Raw genomic sequence first — 20,869 nt, 5'->3', positions numbered from 1 at the left:
GCTGTGGCTTATGCCTATAATCCCAGCACTTTGGGAGGCCAAGGCAGGAGGATTGCTTGAGACCAGGAGTTTGAGGCCAGCCTGGGTGACATAGTGAGAATCCCATCTCTACAAAAAACGAAGAAATTAACCAGGTATGGTGGTTCACACCTATAATCTCAGCTACTCAGGAGGCTGACGTGGGAGGATGGAGCCTTTAGAAGTTCAAGGCTGTAGTGAGCTTTGATGGTGCCACTGCACTCCAGCCTGGGTGACAGAGTGAGACCCCATCTCTGAAGAATTTTTAAAAAGTCTCTCTTATTATCCCAACAGTAGCCAATACCTCATGGGTGGTCTACCAAGTCTCATCTCTTTTTCCCATGTAGACTTTTCCCATCCGTGTTTTCCATGGGAGTGGTCATATTTATATGACACAGCATCTCTCCCTGGACACCGATCCACGGGTGCACATGAGGCTCAAACTGGGCCAACGTGTTCATTCCCGAGGAATTTGCAGTGGGGTCTCAGAGAGAGAGTCAACTGATCTATCTTTGGTTGGTTGGGGGAAAACAAAAACAAAAACAAACCAAAACAAAACAAAAACATGGTAAGATCTGGAGCGGTTGGTGGTCATATTCCCCCCCGCCTTTTTTTTTTTTGAGACAGAGTTTCGCTCTGTTACCCAGCGTGGGGTGCAGTGGTGCGATCTTGTCTCACTACCACCTCCGCTTCCTGGGATCAAGCGATTCTTGTGCCTCAGCCTCCCCAGTAGCTGGGATTACAGGCGCCCCCCACCACACCCAGCTAATTTTTGTATTTTTAGTAGAAATCGGGTTTCGCTGTGTTGGCCAGGCTGGTCTTGAACTCCCGGTCTCGAGTGTTCTTTTTTGTAAAATAAGACAAATTTAAGAGATTAACATCAGAACCCAGGTAGAATCACTGTCTGCTTCTACACTGTCAATAGAGGTGCGCATTGCTTAGTAAATGACAGATTTACAGCTGGGCACTGTGACTTATGCCTATAATCCCAGCACTTTGGGAGGCCAAGGCAGGAGGATTGCTTGAGACCAGGCCTTGGCCTCCCAAAGTACTGGGATTACAGGCGTGAGCCAACCCTCCCGGCCGATGGACATATTTTCTGTCCTGTGGTCTAGGAAGCAGAGAAAGCCAGCCTGCAGTGAAAGAGAAGAAAGGAGTAGACCCAAAGATGATCAGAGACAGGGAATAGGAGATGCACACTAGGGGTGTCGAGTCCCAGTTTTAGTTAATTCGAGAAGCCCAGCTGCATTCCTGTCCTTGCAGGGCATGGCCATGCATCCTTTTCATAAACGCTTCTTTTCTGCCTGTCAGCCTGAGTGAGTTTCTCTTCCTTGCAATTCCAAGAATGTGGTCTCAATCACCACCTTATCACTTCCTCCATCTCCAAACTACAGTTCCCCTTCTCACCCCATTATTTCCCTCAACTTGAACTTCCTTCTTTCCTTCTAGTTCCCTGCAGAACATAAAAACCATATCGTGGCCCCACAACAAGTACATATTTTCTGATGTGAGAGTCAATAAAAAATGAGGAAGGACTCCTGTCTGTAAGAAGTCCCAGCACTTTGGGAGGTCGAGGCCGGTGGATCAAAAAAATTAGCTCGGAGTCGTGGTGCACGTCTATAATTCTCAGCTAGACTGACACAGGAGAATCGCTTGAGCCCAGGAGGCGGAGGTTTCAGCCACTGCACTCCAGCCTGGGCTACAGAGCGAGACTCTGTCTCAGAACAAAACAAAACAAAACAAGCAAACGAGAAAACAGAGGAAGGAAGGAAGACAAAAATGTTCTTACCCTGACAGGTGTTCTCACTGGAATTACTGAATCGTTCTTCCCCAGACTGGAGTCTGTATCCTGGGACACAGTGACAGTGGAAACTTCCTGCGACATTGTGACATGCGGCGTTTGATCCACAATATACACTATAGGGTGGTTCACATTCGTTAATATCTGGAACACAAAGAAGGAACTGTGTCATTCATTCAGCAAAGATTTATTGAGCATCTACTATGTGTCAGGAGTTCCGCTCTTTACCCCAGGGTCTGTCCTGGCTTTCCGAGACAAATCAGTTTAAGTCATGGTTATCTTGGTTTTTTGCCGTCTTCATTGACTTCGGTAGGGTTCTTCAAGAAGCAGACATTGAGATGAGGATGTAAGTACAAGTACTTTATTTGGGAGGGGATCCCAGGAAACACTGGGAGGGAAGTCGTGAAATGAAACAAGAAACTATCTTTTCTTTCTGAGACACAGTCTCGCTCTGTCATCCAGGCTGGAGTGCAATGGCAGGATCTCGGCTCTCTGCAACCTCTGCCTCCTGAGTTCAAGCGATTCTCCTGTCTCAGCCTCCCGAATAACTGGGATTACAGGCAAGCACCACCATGCCCGACCGATTTTTGTATTTTTAGCGGAGACAGGGTTTCACTATGTTGGCCAGGCTGGTCTCAAACTCCTGACCTCAGGTGATCCATCTGCCTCGGCCTCCCAAAGTGCTGGGATTACAGGCGTGAGCCACCGTGCCTGGCTGAAACAAGAAACGATCTCAAATGAACAGCCAAGTTTCCAAAACAGCCCCCATTTTGCCTCCCTTTTGCTCCTGTCTCTGGATGACTGGCAAATTACCCCTGGACAGGTGCAGGGGTCACACCTGTAATCCCAGCACTTTGGGAGGCCGAGGCGGGAGGACTGCTTGAGCTCAGGAGTTTGAGACTAGCCTGGACAACATGGTAATAGCCCATCTCTACAAAAAATAAAAAAAAAACATTAGCTGGGCGTGGCGGCACGCCTGTAGTCGCAGCTACTTGAGCGACTTGATTCCAGGAGTTGGAGGCTGCAGTGAGTGGTTTATTTATTTTGATCAGAGAGTCTCCATCTGTCACCTAGGCTGGAGTGCAGTGCAGTGGTGCATTCTCAGCTCACTGCAACCTCTGCCTCCCAGACTCAAGCTATTCTCATGCCTCAGCCTCTTGAGTAGCTGAAATTATAGGCGCCCACCACCATGCCCGGCTAAGTTTTGTATTTTTAGTAGAGATGGGGTTTTGCCATTTTGTCCAGGCTGGTCTCGAACTCCTGACCTCAAGTGATCTGCCCGCCTCGGCCTCCCCAAGTGCTGGGATTACAGGCTTGAACCACTGTGTCCAGCCTGTGGTGAGCTTTGATCATGCCACATTAGTCCAGCCTGGGCAACAGAGCAAGACCCTGTCTCTAAAAATAATAAAGTAATAATAATAATAATAAAATACTTTACCGTTACATGTCTCCAAGGGGAATGTGAATAGTGTCTGCCCAGATCTAGAAATATATCCACTGTTGCAGGTGCAGTGACTGTTATTGACACAGGAAGCATTTGGGGGGCAGTTACAGGAAGCTGCAGGGAGAAGAGAGGCAGGTTAAATGGACTGGGGTCACAAACTCTCCTGTTATAATTAGGCCCTGCCTCTGGATCACCTGAGGTAAGGAGTTCAAGACAAGCCTGGTCAACATGCTAAAACCCCATCTCTACTAAAAATACAAAAAATAGCCAGGTGTGGTGGCTCATGCCTATAATCCTAGCTACTCAGGAGGCTGAGGCAGGAGAATTGCTCGAACTCGTGAGGTGGAGGTTGCAGTGAGCTGAGATTGCACCACTGCACTCCAGCCTGGGTGACAGAGGGAGACTCCGTTTCAAAACATATATATTTGTTACATAGGTATACGTGTGCCATGTTGGTTTGCTGCACCCATCAACTCGATATTTACATTAGGTATTTCTCCTAATGCTATCCCTCCCCCAGTCCCCCACTCCCCTGACATATTATATATGTAAATAATAATAATAATGAGGCCTCGCCTCTGGGCAGGGCCTCTCAAGGCTGAGGAAACCTGTGTCTTTTCCTCTTGTGAGCTCTAAGCACATTAAAAAATTAGAGTGTCCAGGCACGGTGGCTCACTCCACCTGATGAGAATTTTCACATGGTGAAACCCCGTCTCTACTGAAAAATACAAAATTGGCCAGGTGTGGTGGCAGGTGCCTGTCATCCCAGCACTTTGGGAGGCTGAGGCAGGTGGATCACCTGAAGTCAGGAGTTCAAGACAAGCCTGACCAACATGGTGAAACCCCGTCTCTACTAAAAATACAAAATTAGCCGAGTGTAGTGGCTCATGCCTGTAATCCCAACTACTCAGGAGGTTGAGGCAGGAGAATTGCTTGAACACGGGAGGCGGAGGTTTCAGAGAGCCAAGGTCACGCCATTGCAATCTCACCATGGTGAGAAGCATGGTGAGTGGCATGGTGAGCATGCCTGTTAACATCTGTAATTCCAGTGCTTTAGGAGGCTGAGGTAGGAGGATTCCTTGAGGTTGGAGTTGGAGAGCAGCCTGGGTAACATAGCAAGACACTATTGCTATAAAAAGTAATTTAAAAATTAGCCAGGCATGGTGGTATGTGCCTGTAGTCCCAGCTACTCTGGAGGCTGAAGCGGGAGGATTGCTTGAGCCCAGGAGTTTGAGGCTGCAATGAGTCGTGGTCATGTCATTGCACCGCAGCCTGGGTGACAGAGTGAGGCTCTGTCTCTAAAACAAACAAACAAAAAAATTTGAATTTCTAGGGTACCATGGGAGGTAGATTCTGATCATGGTATATGTTAAGGTATTTTTTCTTTAGACTTCATGATTATGAAAATGATAAATTCACAGAATTGAAAAAAAAAATCCAACAATAAGTCTCTTATTACCCCAGATTCTGAGCTGTCTACTGCCTATTGTATACTTTTCAGAAAAATTCCAATCCATAAACACACATATATGCATCCTTTTTCTTTACATTATAGGAACATAATTCACATACTGCTCTGTTTGGTTTTCCTGTAAAATTTTGCCTGAGAATTTTTTCCACAGCTTCACGTGTGGAGAAACCTCATTATTTTAAAAGGCATTGCAGTATTCCATCCTGGGGATGGACAGTGCCAAATATGCTACTGAAGCAAGGGTGTGATTGACTGTGCATGCAAGTCTTTTTTTTTTTTTTTTTTTTTTGAGACGGAGTCTCGCTCTGTCGCCCGGGCTGGAGTGCAGTGGCCGGATCTCAGCTCACTGCAAGCTCCGCCTCCCGGATTTATGCCATTCTCCTGCCTCAGCCTCCCGAGTAGCTGGGACTATAGGCGCCCGCCACCTCGCCCGGCTAGTTTTTGTATTTTTTAGTAGAGACGGGGTTTCACCATGTTAGCCAGGATAGTCTCGATCTCCTGACCTCGTGATCCGCCCGTCTCGGCCTCCCAAAGTGCTGGGATTACAGGCTTGAGCCACCGCGCCCGGCCGCATGCAAGTCTTAATGCATTTCGGAATTTGTTTTATTTTACTTTATTTTTTAAGAGATAGGGTCTCGCTCTATTGCCCAGGCTGGTGTGCAGTGGCATGATCATAGCCCACTGCATCCTCAATCTCCTGGGCTCAAGCGATCCTCCTGCCTCAGCCTTCTGAGTGGCTCAGATTACAGGCATGTGCCAAAATGCCCAGCTAATTAAAAAATTTTTTTTTGTAGAGATGGGGGTCTTGCTATGTTGCCCAGGCTGGTCTCTTAACTCCTTGGGCTCAAGTGATCTACCTGCCTTGACCTCCCAAAGCGCTGGGATTACAGGTGTGAGCCACCATGCCTAGTCTTTGAAATTTTATTTTTGGGTAAAAATAAAATTATATGTTATAAAATTTGTATGTTATAATATAATATGTAACATAATATATAATTGTATATTATAATATATGTTATATATTTATACACATATATTATATACACATACATACACACACTCACATATATATAGAGAGAGTGTTTTCTTTTTCCATTTGTTGATTGATGGGCATTTGAGCTGGTTCCATAGTTTTGCAATTGTGAATTGTGCTGCTGTAAACATGCTTGTGCAAGTATGTTTTTGTATAATGCTTCTTTTCCTATGGGTAGATACCCAGTAGTGAGATTGCTGGATCAAATGGTAGAGCTACTTTTAGTTCTTTAAGGAATCTCCACAGTGTTTTCCAAGGTGGTTGTCCTAGTTTTAATTCCCACCATCGGTGTAAAGTGTTCCCTTTTCACTACATCCAAGCCAACATCTATTATTTATTTATGTTTTTTTGAGACAAAGTTTCACTCTTTTTGCCCAGGCTGGAGTGCAGTGGCTTGATCTTGGCTCACTGCAAGCTCCGCCTCCCGGGTTCATGCCATTCTCCTCCCTCAGCCTCCCGAGGAGCTGGGACTACAGGCACCCGCCACCACGCCAGGCTAATTTTTTTGTGTGTATTTTTAGTAGAGACGGGGTTTCACCGTGTTAGCCAGGATGGTCTCATCTCCTGACCTCGTGATCCGCCTGCCTCGGCCTCCGCTGGGATTACAGGCATGAGCCACCGCAGCCAGCCAACATCTATTAGTTTTTTGATTATGGCCATTCTTGCAGGAGTAAGGTGGTATTGCATTGTGGTTTTGATTTGCATTTCCCATATAATTAGTCATGTTGAGCATTTTTTCATGTTTCTTGGCCAATTTTTTTTTTTAAAGACAGAGTCTTGCCCTGTCACCCAGGCTGGAGTGCAAAGGTGTACTTTTGCACTCCACTGTAGCCTCCACCACCCAGGTTCAAGCGATTCTCCTGTCTCAGCCTCCCAAGTAGCTGGGGTTACAGATGCACCCCACCACACCTGGCTAATTTTTGTGTTTTTGGTAGAGACGGGGTTTCACCATGTTGGCCAGGCTGGTCTCAAACTCCTGACTTCAAGTGATTCACCTGCCTCAGCCTCCCAGAGTGCTGGGATTACAGGCGTGAGCCACCGTGCCTGGCCTGTTGGCCATCTGTATATAGGAGAGGTGGTATTGTACTCAGTGGAGCAAAATAGTCACCCACTAAGTATGCACAATTCTCCTAGGGGGACAGGGAGAGGCGGTACCCTCTGCCACTCGTTTCTTTCCTATCCCTTCCCTTCCTGCCCAGGTTCTGCTTAGTTCAAAGTCAGCTCTAAAAATCTACTCTTAATCTTTTCTAGGACTTAATACCTTGCCATACTGAGTATACTGGTTTACTCAGTATGGGGAGTGGGAGGCTGGGGAGGGATAGCATTAGGAGAAATACCTAATGTAAATGTCAAGTTGATGGATGCAGCACACCAACATGGCACATGTATACCTATGTAACAAATCTGCATGTTGTGCACATGTACCCTAGAACTTAAAGTATAATAAAAAAAAAAAAAGAACAAAAGGAAATTTACCATCTTAGCCATTACTAAGTGTACAGTTCAGTGGAATTTAATACGTTCATAATGTTGTGGAACCATCTCCATAACTGTTTTCATCTTGTAAAACTGAAACTCTATACCCCCTGAACATTCGCTCCAGGCTGGGCTTGGTGGCTCATGCCTGTAATCCCAGCAATTTGGGAGGTCGAGGTGGGCAGGCGATTTGAGGCCAGGAGTTGGAGACCAGCCTGGGTGTCATGGTGAAACCCAATCTCGACAAAAAATGCAAAAATCAGCCTAGCATGATGTGTGTCTCTAGTCCCAGCTACTCGGGAGGCTGAGGCACAAGATTCACTTGAACCCGGGAGGCAGAGGTTGCAGTGAGCCGAGATAGCACTACTGCACTCCAGCCTGGGTGGCAGAGTGAGACTCTGTCTCAAAAAGAGAAGAAGGCCGGGCGCGGCGGCTCACGCGTGTAATCCCAGCACTTTGGGAGGCCGAGACGGGCGGATCACGAGGTCAGGAGATCGAGACCATCTTGGCTGACACAGTGAAACCCCGTCTCTACTAAAAAATACAAAAAAACTAGCCGGGCGAGGTGGCGGGTGCCTGTAGTCCCAGCTACTCGGGAGGCTGAGGCAGGAGAATGGCGTGAACCCGAGAGGTGGAACTTGCAGCGAGCTGAGATCTGGCCACTGCACTCCAGCCTGGGCGACAGAGCGAGACTCGTCTCAAAAAATAAAAAAAATTAGAATGGCGTGAACCCGAGAAGCAGAGCTTGCAGTGAGCCAAGATCGCGCCACTGCACTCCAACCTGGGCAACAGAGCGAGACTCCATCTCAAAAAAAAAAAAAAAAAAAAGGAAGAAGAAGAAAAAAAGAGACTCTCAGGCTCCACCCTACGCCTGAGTCCTTCCCAGATTCTTAACCCACAGAAACCAAGAGTGATAACCAGACAAACTTCTTTTTTTTTTTTTTTTTTTCCTTAGATTCAAGAGGTACATGTGAATCCAGAGAGAGAGTCCCAGGGGAGTAACGTTAAACAGAAATGACCTTATTTCATTATTTGTTGACTAGTTTATAATCAGAATGATAATGATTACCGTTCCTTTGTCTCTTCCCACTAGAATGTCTGCTTCATGAGACTTTGTGTGTTTTATTTTCTGTTCTATCTCCACGTTGTACCCATTGTGGTTAGCAAAAACAGACAGATTAAAAATCAAACAAGAACATAAATAAAAGGCTATATCAATTAAGCAAACAAATAATGAAACACAGGAGCAAGCCTTCCCAAATATTGCTCTCAGAACAGGCACTTTTCTCCAGCCCATTGGAGAAAAGTAGACCCAGGTCCAGCCCTGGGTCCACACCTTCCCTGTCCTGGCTCTGAGCACTCACCTTTGATTTTCGGAATCACAGCTCCAAAGAAGCTCAGCAGAAAGCAGAGGCCTGGAATAGATGGGAAACAGAAGGGAGAGACACGAAACAATTGAGAAATGATTCCAAGAAATGCCCCAAGGGCTGTGTGTCAGTTATCTATCACTGTAACAAATCACAAAAATGTAATGACTTAAAACATTTTTGTTGAGTATGGAGATCTCTCAAAGAACTAAAAATAGGACCGCTGTTGGACCCAGCAATCCCACTACTGGGTGTCTACCCAAAGGAAAAGAAATCATTATATCAGACACGTGCACTCATATGTTTACAGTAGCATTATTCACAATAGGCAAGTCATGGAGCCAACCTAAGTGTCCACCAACAGTTGACTCGATAAAGAAAATATGCCATATATGCACCATGGAATACTATGCAGCCATAAGAAAGAATGAAATCATGCCCTCAGCAGCAACACTGATGGAGCTGGAGGCCATTATCCTAAGTGAACTAACTCAGAAGCAGAAAATCAAATATTGTATGTTCTCACTTATATGTGGGAGCTAAACAACGGGCAGACCTGGACATGAAGATGGAGACAATAGACTCTGGGGACTTCATAATAGCCATGACTTGGCTATTGTGAATAGTGCTGCCATAAACATATGAGTGCAGGTGTCTTTTTGATATAATGATTACTTTTTTTTTTTTTTTTTTTTAAGACAGAGTCTTTTTCTGTCACTCAGGCTGGAGTGCAGTGGCGCAATCTTGGCTCCCAGGTTCAATCGATTCTCCTGCCATCGCCTACCAAGTAGCTTGGATTATAGGTGCTCGCTACCACGCCCGGCTAATTTTTGTATTTTTAGTAGAGAGGGGGGCTTCAACATGTTGGCTAGGATGGTGTTGAACTCCTGACTTCAAGTGATCCACCTTGCCTCAGCCTCCCAAAGTGCTGAGATTACAGGCATGAGCCACTGTGCCTAGCCCAGTGATTATTATTATTATTTTTGGGGGTAGATACCCAGTAGTGGGATTTCTGGGTCCAACAGTAGTTCTATTTTTAGTTCTTTCAGAGATCTCCATACTCAACAAAAATGTTGTTTTAAGCCACTAAAAAAGGGGAGGATGTGGGGTGGTGAGAGTTGAAAAATTACCTATTCGGTACAATGTTTAATATTTAGGTGATGGGTACATCAGAAACCCAGTCTCCACCATTATGCATGTAATATCCATGTAACATTCAAGCACATGTACCTCTTGAATCTAAGAAAAAAATGTTTGTTTTGTTATCACTCTTGGTTTCTGTGGGTCAAGAATCTGGGAAGGGCTCAGCTGGGTGGTTCTAGCTTGATGGTCTCATATGATTGTAGTCAGTCAGTGGATGGGGCTGCAACAGCTGAGAACTAGCTGGGCATTGTTGTCCCTTCACCTGTTGTCTCAGGGTGATGGGCTGCTTTGGGCTTCCTTCTAACATGGAGACCTGAAGCAGGCTGCTTTAATGGCACATCTAAGCTCTAAGCATGAGTGTCCCAGCCAGTGAGGCTGCATCTCCACTTGACACTCATCCCTGAAAGTCACCCAGCCCTACTTTCATCATATTCCCTTGGTTACAAGCAAGTTACAAGCTCATTCAGATTCAAGTGGAGAAGAATCAAGTTCTTCCTCCTTATGAGAGACCAGCAAGATTCTAGAAACACGTTTTGGATGGGGGATATTATTTCCGCCTTTTTGGAAAATAGTCTGCTCAGGCTGGCTCCGTTGTGTCTGGTAAAGAGCCCTTTGCTCTTCCCCATGCCTTTCCAACATCAGGAGGTGTCATCAGTCATGTTCCTGCTTCTGCAAAGACCTGAAGATGCTGGACAGATGGACTGCTTTTTTTCTCTTCCTTCCCCAATCTTCCATCACTCTGATCACTTGTTCTCACTGTACCTTCTTTTCATTCTCTTATGGCTTCCGTGGGTCAGGAATCTGTGAAGGGCTCAGTTGGGTGGTCCTGGAATGCTTATTTACAGAATTATTTGCCATTTGTAAGAATGGTATTAAAAATATTTAACAACTGGTATGGTGTAAGAATTGACCAATCAGAGTAAACCCGGTAGACCCTCTCTGATGCATCAGGCATTAGCCTTTCAGCTGCTCAGTTGGGGTCCCCAAGCAAGGTCTGGACTGGCAGGAGTGTCCCAGGAACTGGTTCTGGGTAATGATTATTTACAAATGGTGTGGAAATTTTTCAGTATAAACAACCATCATAGCCTTCTGGCGTGCACTACTTGAAATTGAGCTCTGGTGACTCATAACCTTATTTGCAACATTGGTTATCCCCTAAGAAGGTGGGTCCTGATAACAAAAGGGTCTTTGTCTACCAAATAGGGTAATGGGTATAGATGAGAGTGAACTATTTTGGTGGAGCTGGGATAAAGTTTGATTTCTGTGCATGATAAAGGACTGGGGTTGGAAGGATTGAGAGAAGATCTGAGGCTGAGAGTCTAGAGTAGGTGGAGAAGGGACACTGTGGCTGCCCAGAGGAGGCTCAGCAGGGAGGAGATGTGGAAGCTGATGGCTAAGAAGTGAGACTTGAAGCAGGTGGGACTTTTTCTGAATAAAATGTAAGGTAGCATCCCTCTATCTTGCCTATGAATGAGATAGTAAAATCTACCTTGCTCACTGATTTTTCCCCATGTTTAAAGTTATGATAGAATACACATAACATAAAATTTACCATCTTAACCATTTTTAAGTGTACAGTTTAGTGGAATTCAGTATATTCATAATGTTTTGCAACCATCTCCATAACTCTTTTCATTTTTTTTTTTTGAAATGGAGTCTCACCCCGTTGCTCAGGCTGGAATGCAATGGTGCGATCTTGGCTCACTGCAACCTCCACCTCCTGGGTTCAAGCAATTCTCCTGCCTCAGCCTCCTGAGTAGCTGGGATTACAGGCGCGTGCCTCCATGCCCAGCTAATTTTTGTATTTTTAGTAGAGATGGGGTTTCACTATGTCGGCCTGGCTGGTTTTGAACTCCTGACCTCGTGATCTGCTCACCTTGGCCTGCCAAAGTGCTGGGATTACAGGTGTGAGCCACTGCACCTGGCCAACTCTTTTCATTTTTTAAAACTAGAACTCTATACTGCTGAGTATATCTTACTCTCTCCTGTCCTGTGAGTTTCCCACTAAAAGGTTTGCTGCCAGACATATTGGATCTCCTTTACATGTTATTTGTTTCTTTTTTTCATGCTGCTTTTAGGGTCCTCTTTGTCCTTGACCTTTGAGAGTTTAATTATTATATGCCTTGAAGTCTTCTTATTTTAATTGAATCTCTTTGGTGATTTTGGACCTTCTATATGGATATTAATTTATTTCTCTAGATTTGCAAACTTCCCTGCCATTATTTCTTTGAATAAACCTTCTGTCGACAAAAAGAGTCAAACTCTGCAAAATATTTGAAGAGATTTGTTCTGAGCCAAGTATGAGTGACTAATGGTCCATGACACTGCCCTCAAGAGATCTTGAGAACATGTGCCCAAGGTGGTCAGGGTACAGCTTAGTTTTATACACTTTAGGGAGGCATGAGACATCAATCAAATACATGTAAGATACATTGGTTCTGTCCAGAAAGGTGGGACAACTGGAAGTGAGGCTTCCAGGTCATAGACAGATTGAAAGATTTTCTGATTGGTAATTGCTGAAAGAGTTGTTATTGTCTAAAGACTTAGGAATGTGGCTGGGTGCGGTGGCTCATGCCTGTAATCCCAGCACTTTGGGAGGCTGAGGCAGGCAGCCTGAGGTCGGGAGTTCGAGACCAGTCTGACCACCATGGAGAAACCCTGTCTCTACTAAAAATACAAAATTAGCTGGGCGTGGTGGCACATGCCTGTAATCCCAGCTTCTTGGGAAGCTGAGGCAGGAAAATGGCTTGAACCTGGGAGGCGGAGGTTGTGGTGAGCTGAGATTGTGCCATTGCACTCCAGCCTGGGCAACAAGAGTGAAACTCCAACTCAGAAAAAAAAAAAAAAAAAAGACTTAGGAATGTTTGGGTTAAGATAAAAGGGTCATGGAGACCAAGGTTTTATCACACAGACTGTAAATGTTTCTTTTTTCTTTTTTTTTTTTTTTGAGACAGTCTCACTCTGTCGCCCAGGCTAGAGTGCAGTGGCACGATCTTGGCTCACTGCAAACTCTGCCTCCCAGGTTCACGCCATTCTCTGGCCTCAGCCTCTTGAGTAGCTGGGACTACAGGTGCCCGCCACCAAGCCCAGCTTATTTTTTGTAGTTTTAGTAGAGACAGGGTTTCACCATGTTAGCCCGGATGGTCTCGATCTCCTGACGGCCTCTGAAAGTGCTGGGATTACAGGCATGAGCCACCACACCTGGCTGATTGTAAATGTTTCTTATCAGACTTAAAGAGTTTGTTGGAATTATCAGTAATTAGAAAAGGGAGGAGTGTACAAAGAGGTATGTTCCACTCCCTGCCATTTCCCATCATGAGCTAGTTTTTCAGCTTAGCTTTAGAATGCCCTTCTTGAGAGGAAGGGTCCATTCAGATGGTCGGGGGCTTAGAATTCTATTTTTGGTTTACACTTCTTTTTTTTTTTTTTTTTTTTTTGAGACAGAGTCTGGCTCTGTCGCCCAGGCTGGAGTGCAGTGGCCGGATCTCAGCTCACTGCAAGCTCCACCTCCCGAGCTTACACCATTCTCCTACCTCAGCCTCCGGAGCAGCTAGGACTACAGGCGCCCGCCACGTCGCCTGGCTAGTTTTTTGTATTTTTTTTAGTAGAGACGGGGTTTCAACGTGTTAGCCAGGATGGTTTCGATCTCCTGACCTCGTGATCCACCCATCTCGGCCTCCCAAAGTGCTGGGATTACAGGCTTGAGCCACCGCGCCCGGCCTGGTTTACACTTCTATCCCTATCTATTTCTTCACTCCCTCTTTTAGGTCAATGACTCTTAGATTTACCATTTTGAGGCTATTTTCTATATCTCATAAGCAGTTAAACATTTTTTTCTTTTTTTTTCCCTCTGACTATTTTCGAATAGCCCGACTTTGAGCCAACACATTTTCTTCTGGTTGATCAATTCTTCTGTTGAGACAGTTGATGCATTTTTTAGTTTGTCAATTGCATTTTTCAGCTCTAGGATTTCTGTTTGACTTAAACACTCACTCCTCATTGCTCACTAATGTCTTGGAGAGAAAATTTCCTTTGTGGGGGAATTGCGCAAAGGTCTCAACCCTATTTCCATAATGCCTAAGAGAAAATAGCTCTTACTGCATACTATGCACTTTACACACATACACTCACTTCAGTTTTGCAACGACTTTAGCAGGAAAGTGCTGTTAGCATCATCTCCGGTTTTCAGATTAAGAAATGGAGGCACGGGGAGGGTGAGTAGCTTGCTCCATTCCCTGGGGCTAGTCAGTGGCAGAGCTGAGGTTAAACACGGGTTATGGGTTCTAGCTGATAACCCATTACTCCACATAGCCGCTCCTTCAGAAATCCCACAGGGGACTACACGCATGGAAGTGCTGTTCAGATTGTAAATACTAGGTTGGCATGTTTATTGTGATAGTGACTTGTCCTTTTTCTCCTGGCAGATGCCACTCACCAGATCTGACTGGAGCCTCAAAGTCCAGTACAGAGTGATATGTGACTTGGTCATTTAGGGCAGTGCAGACCAATGGCAGGATTTTGGAGAAGAGGCCCTGGGGGCTAACTGTGTGACTCTTCAAGAGTGGCAGTGGGAGCAATCTAAATCTTTCTGGATCCCTCTCTTGAGTTTCCAATTGCTGCTGTCACAAATTACCATGAATGTAGTGGCTTAAAGCAACACTGATTTATTCTCTTGCAGGTCTGGAGGTCAGAAGTCTTAAATCAGCCTCTATAGGCTAAAATCAACAATGTTAGCAGGGCTGGTTTCTTTTGAAAGCTCTAGGGGAGAATCTGTCTCCTTGCCTTTTCCAGCTTCTAGAAGCTACCTGCAATTCTTGGCTCACAGACACTTCCCCCTTCTTTAAATCCAGCAGCATGGGATCTTCTTGTCTTCCTGATCTTCCACCTTCCTCTTAAGAGGACCTTTGTGATTATTATATTAGGCCCCCTGGAAAATTCAGGGTACTACCCCCATATTAAGATTCTTAGCTTAATCAACATTTGCAAAGTTTCTTTTACCATGTAAGGTAACATATTAACAGGTTCCAGGGATTAGGATGTGGATGTCTTTCGGGGGACTGTTATTTTTCTTCCCATAATTCTCACTCTTCCCCTAAGAAGACGCCAGGTCCGGTTTGTTATCAGTTACTTATGCAATTGCATTCATAGAACATTTTGAATAGTCTCAGCTGGGCTTAACATCAGGCTGATGTTTCCTTTAAAGTCCCCTTCCTCCTACATTTTTTATTTGTATTTTTATTTTTTTGAGGCAGGTTCTCTTTCTGTTGCCCCAGTTGGAGTGGTGCAATCATAGCTCACTATAGCCTTGCACTCCTGGGCTACATGCATGAGATACCACTCGTGGCTAATTAAAAGTTTTTTTTTTTTTGGTAGAGATTAGTCTTTAGTTTGGTAGAGATTAGTCTTTAGTCTAACCAGCAAATTACTCACTAATTTGGGCATGTGTCTTAAGTTAGGGTTTCTGAAGAGTCATTGGTGTGTCAGAATCCCAGAGTTCTAAGAAACTTTAGAAATCATCCACTGACTCATTTTGCAGATAAGGAAACGGGCCCCCTGGGGTTAAGTGGCTGGCACACTAGTTGGGGAAATTTGGGTAAGTTGTTTAACCTCACTAAGTTTCCTGATGTGAAATAGGGTGGCAGTATGACCTACTTTGTGGGGTTTTGGAGATGACCCAAATGAGGGACTGCATGGAGCACAATGTCAGGCAGAAAGTCCTCCACCGACGCTGGCTGCCTCTGTCACCATTTGAGTTCCTCCTTTCCCATTTGGATGCTTTTTCTTTCTTTCTTGTTGCCTAATTGCTCTGGCTTGCTGCCTATATTATCATTTGAGCTCTGTTGCTCAGGCTGGAGTGCAGTGATGCAATCACAGTTCACTGTAACCTTGAACTCTTGAGCTCAAGCAATCCTCCCACCTCAGCCTCCAGGGTAGCTGGGACTACAGATGTGTGCCACCAGGCCTGGCTAATTTTTTTTTTTTTTTTTTTTTTAGTATTTCGTGGAGACAGAGTCTTGCTATGTTGCTCAGATTGGTCTCGAACTCCTGGCTCCAACAATCTTCCTGCCTTGGCCTGCCAAAGCTCTGGGATTATAGGTATGAGCCACCATGCCCAACCCTAGAATCCTAATTCTTGACCCAATGCTCATATCTTCATCCTTGCCTGTACCATCTAGTGATATGGGCTAAAAGTTCCTGGATAACAGAAATTCACTGATAATCCACCTCAGAAGTGTTGAGGACTCTGTCTCCAGTTGCAACAAGGCAGGCTTCATTCACGTTTAATTCCACATATACTGAAACACCTCTTATATATAAGATGCTATGCTAGGGGTTGCAAAGGTGAGGGAGACACGGCATTAGGATTTAAATGTAGCTTGTATTATTTTGATCAAATTTATGGCCTATCAACTGCCTCTGCAGCAGAATAGCTGTGAGGCTTTGAGCAATTCACACAACCTCTCTATGATGCAATGTATCATCTGTAATGTGGAGATGCTGTGTGACAATGTAAAGCAATTTAAGCCTAATGTCAGGCTAAAGTAGCTGCTTAATAAATATAAGCTTTGATTGATATTGGGACTGTCCATATTGTTAATTCATCTGGAGCTGGAAAGATGGATTTCATCTGTACAGAGATGGTGGTTGAAGCCATGGAATTATGAGATTCCTATAGGGAGAGGGAGTGGAAAAACAGAAGACTTCCCAGGAAGGATCCTGTGGGAGGAGCATTATAGCAAAGATCCGGAGACAGACGGTTTGGGTTCAAATCCCAGTTATTTACTAGCTGTGTGATGTTGGACAAATAACATAACCTCTCTGTGTCCCGGTTTTCTCAGCTGTAAGATGAGGATACCCCATGAGCGTACTGATGATGCAACAGATTAGTACATGTAAGATGCATAGTGAGTTTTCAAAAATGTTGATTATTATTATTTTGTTTGTATAAATTTATGAGATACAAATGTAATTTTGTTGCATGCATCGATTGCGCAGTGGTGAAGTCAAGACTTTTAGAGTATCCACCATCCAAATGATGCACATGTATACCCATTAGGTAACTTCTCATTTTCCACTCTCCTTCTACTCCCTCTGCCTTCCCAGTCTTCATCGTCTTATCATTCTACTCTCTCTGTCCATGTGTCCACATTATTTAGCTCCCACTGATAAACGAGAACATGAGGCATTTGTCTTTTGGTGTCTGAGTTATTTCACTTAATATAATGACCTCTAAAATTAATAATAAAATTATCATTTATTTTCTTGTCACAGGAAACTGATAAAGGAGGGAGAAGAAAGAATAGCAAGAGAAAAAGGAAAAAAGTCAGGGCAGGGCTAGGTTGCAGAAGTTATCAAGAAGGAGAGGACATCAGTTAGAAAACAAAACTCGCCAAGGGGAAGATGAACAATCTATTAGAGGCTGGGTGCGGTGGCTCATGCCTGTAATCCTAGCAGGCCGAGGCAGGCGGATCACCTGAGGTCAGGAGTTTGAAACCAGCCAGGGCAACATGGTGAAACCCCGTCTCTACTAAAAATACAAAAATTAGCCAGGTGTGGTGATGTGTGCCTGGAATCCCAGCTAGTCAGGAGGCTGAGGCAGGAGAATCACTTGAACCCGGGAGGCAGAGGTTGCAGTGAGCCAAGATCGTGTCACTGTGCTCCAGCCTGGGTGACAGCAAGATTCCATCTCAAAAAACAAAACAAAACAAACAAACAAAACAAACAAAAAACCAAGCTACCAGATTGGGTAAGGAACATTTTAGGGATATTTGAGAGCATACTTTGAATAGGGTAGTCAGGAAGGAAACCATACTCCAAAGGGAAAAGGTGAGATGTTCAGAGCAGAAGAAAGAGGAGGAGAAAATAACCAATTGTTGAACAAAGTGGCCCCTGACTGGGGGATAGGTTAAGTCTCAGTCATTGCTACAGTCACACATACCTGGAAGAAGGGATGACCCCTGCATTCCTGTGGTACAGGTATCCCACGCCAGCCAGCCCTGGAAGCTCCCTACTGTGCCGTAAGCCAACCACTTTTCCTTGCTGAAGAAATCTCATGAGGATTGATGTATGTATCTCAGGTCAGCTGACTCATGAAATTACTATCAGAAAAGCGAACTGCTTCCCCTCTTTCGCCATCAGACTCATGGTTCTGCTTTTCGTTTATTTGCTGTACCTTTTCTGCTTAGCATATTGTTGATCACCTTTAGGATGATTGAGTTGGTAAACCCTAACAAAGAAATGCCCTGTAAGTTACATCACATTGCCTGAGGATGAGGAAGTGCCTTTGGGACCAAAATAAATCTTAAATAACCCTGTGGTTTTGAGCTGGGTAAACCAGATTTTAGGGCATCCGTGTTGGTATCTGAAGTTTCCAGAGGAGTCATTTTCGCATATCTTTCTCTTCGCCCAGTAGATGATACTTACTGGATATGATTGCTGAGCCAGAAGAAGTTAAGAGTCCCAAAGTCTCATAGAAGGTAATACATTATTTGGTTATTTGGACCAACCCTAACCAGTCACAGGATTTGGGAGAAAAGGTCTCTAAATCTATCCTTCCTCCAACAAATATTTATTTATTTATTTGGGTCTTGCTTTATTACCCAGGCTGGAGTGCTGTGACACAATCATAGCTCACTACAACCTCAAACTCCTGGGCTCCAGCGATCCTCCCACCTCAGTCCTCTGAATTGTTAGGACTACAGGTGCATGCCACCACGCCTGGCTAATTTTTTTTTTAGTTTTATTATTTTTTTTGAAGAGAGACCAGGGTCTCACTTTGTAGCCCAGGCTTGTCTTGAACTCCTGGGCTTAAGCAATCCTGCCTCAGCCTCCCAGTGTTGGGATTACAGGTGTGAGCCATGGCACCTGGCCTCCCCTGCTGAAAACTCTTCTAAAGTTCTCCATTAGACTTAAAACACCAGACTTCCTACTAAAGCAGTGTCACTGTCTGGGGTTCATCCTCTCATGTCAAGGAAATTAAGGATGTGGACGCACAAGAAATGAATTTAAGGCCGAGCACAGTGGCTCACCCCTGTAATCCCAGCATTTTGAGAGGCTGAGATGGGTGGATCACCTGAGGTCAGGAGTTCGAGACCATCCTGGCCAACATGGTGAAACCCTGTCTGTACTAAAAATACAAAAATTAGCTGGGCATGGTGGTGTATGCCTGTGATCCCAGCTATTCAGAAGGCTGAGGCAAGAGAATTGTTTGAACCCGGGAGGCAGAGGCTGCAGTGAACGAAGATTGTGCCACTGCATTCCAGCCTGGGTGACAAGAGTGAGACTTCATCTAAAAACAAAAACAAAAACCAAAAAAAAAAAAACAGTTTAGGAGCAGAAGTTTAATAGGCAAGAGAAGAGAAAAAAGAGAAAAGCTCTATCCTGCAGAGAGAGAGGGGCTCCCAAGCGGGTCTTCCGGTCTCGTGGTGAGATACATGGGGTTTTACAGCCAAGCTTGCGGAGGAGCTGTCTGATTGACATAGGGCCCGAGAGATTGGTCGGACTGGCTGTGCTGTTTGCATAGCACACAAAGAAGCTGGCCGCCCCATCCTCATCTTTTATTATGCAGATGGAGTCTCTACCTGGCTGGCACCATGTTGCCCGCTTTTATACTGCACACATGGTGATAAAGAAAAGGGAAGAGGGAACCTCCATGTTGTACCTGCCTGGCCCCCAAGGAGCCTTTTCCTATTGGCACGGCTGCTGCATTGACCTTCGCAAACTTCCAGCTTGCTTATTTATGTTTGTAGCTCGATTCTACAGACCGCTGTTTGTTGTGGTGGTGATGATGATGATGATGGTGGTAACGGTTGCGGTGGTGATGGTGATGGTGGTAATCATAATCGTGGCGGTAGTGATGGTGGAGGTATAGGTGGTGGTGGTGACGATGAAGGAAGAGATGATGATGATGGTGATGATGGTTGCGATGATGGTGAAGGTGATGAAAGTGATGGCGATGGTAGTAGCGATGGTGGCGGTTACATTATGGTGATATTTTCAGAGATGGTGATGATGGTGATTGAAGGTGACAGTTGCAGTGAAGGTGGTTGTTGTGGTGATGGTGATGGCGATGAAGGCTGTGACAGCAGTGGTGATTGATGATGGGAGTGAAAATAGCAAAGGTGGTGGTTATATTGGTCGGGGAGGTAAAGATGAAAAGAAATAATTTTGGGGCTGCTTTTTTTTTTTTATCAGGGAAGCCTTACTGAGGACTCTCTTAGTCTCACCAGTTGCCTAAATAATGTCTTTTTAGCTCCTGTATCACTACTATGGCCTGTCAGCCCCTCCATGGTTTTTCCTCATCCACATCTTCAGCCTGATTTACTATGACTGTCCCTTGTGCTTCTTGTACATGGGACACAGAGGTCTCTTCATTTCTTGAACACATCAAGTTTTTTCCCACCCCAGGGCCTTTGCATGTGCTGTTGATGCTTTCTAGAATGCTTTCCACCTTAATATTCACATTTGTCTCCTCTAGAGTCCTGCAGATTTTGACTTTTTCTCTGTCCCAACTTAGAAATCCAGAGTGCCTTGACTGCTCTGTGACATCGCCGGCTGTATGTTTTACCCTGCAGGCTCAAACCAAGCTGAGATCTTAAACATCTCCAGGCACTGGTAAAGCTGTTTAGGTTGTTTATTAAAACACTGCAAGAAGGCTGGGCGTGGTGGCTCATGCCTGTAATCCCAGCACTTTGGGAGGTTGAAGTGGGTAGATCACCTGAGGTCAGGAGTTTGAGACCAGCCTGGCCAACATGGTGAAACCCTGTCTCTACTAAAAATACAAAAATTAGGCGGGCGTGGTGGCATGTGAGGTTGCAGTGAGCTGAGATCGTGCCATTGCACTCCGGCCTGGGCAAAAAGAGTGACGCTCCATCTCAAAACAAAAACAAAAGAAACAAAAATGAACAAACAAGCAAACAAACAAAAAAACCACGGCAAGGAAGTAGCCCTGGTGGCAACTGAAGACACGGTCATGGATTAAATCATTTAGGGAGAGATTATAGAGTGGAAAAAGAACCCTGAGTAACTCATTTAAAAACTCAGGGAATGTCAATTTGTGCAAAGGCAATAGAAAAGAAATAAAAATAAAATAAAGGAATGGAGGTGTAGCTATTAG

The 20,869-nt window shown here is 44.9% G+C and overlaps 1 protein-coding gene across 1 annotated transcript in view; it reads right to left on the bottom strand.

Annotated features, from left to right (window-relative positions):
• Positions 1-18,369, bottom strand: part of LOC100997207 (adhesion G protein-coupled receptor E3) — a 55,799-nt gene extending 37,430 nt beyond the window's left edge. The window contains 5 exon segments of the mRNA XM_031659053.1: positions 1,426-1,520; positions 1,808-1,963; positions 3,258-3,377; positions 8,608-8,658; positions 17,693-18,369. Coding sequence (XP_031514913.1) covers positions 1,426-1,520; positions 1,808-1,963; positions 3,258-3,377; positions 8,608-8,658; positions 17,693-17,717 — 447 coding nt within the window. The 5' untranslated portion in view covers positions 17,718-18,369.
• Between the last annotated feature and the right edge of the window lie 2,500 nt (positions 18,370-20,869).

Source organism: Papio anubis, chromosome 20 (genome assembly GCF_008728515.1).
Source record: "Papio anubis isolate 15944 chromosome 20, Panubis1.0, whole genome shotgun sequence".
Classification (NCBI taxonomy): domain Eukaryota; kingdom Metazoa; phylum Chordata; class Mammalia; order Primates; family Cercopithecidae; genus Papio; species Papio anubis.
This window is presented reverse-complemented; position numbering and strand designations above follow the sequence as displayed.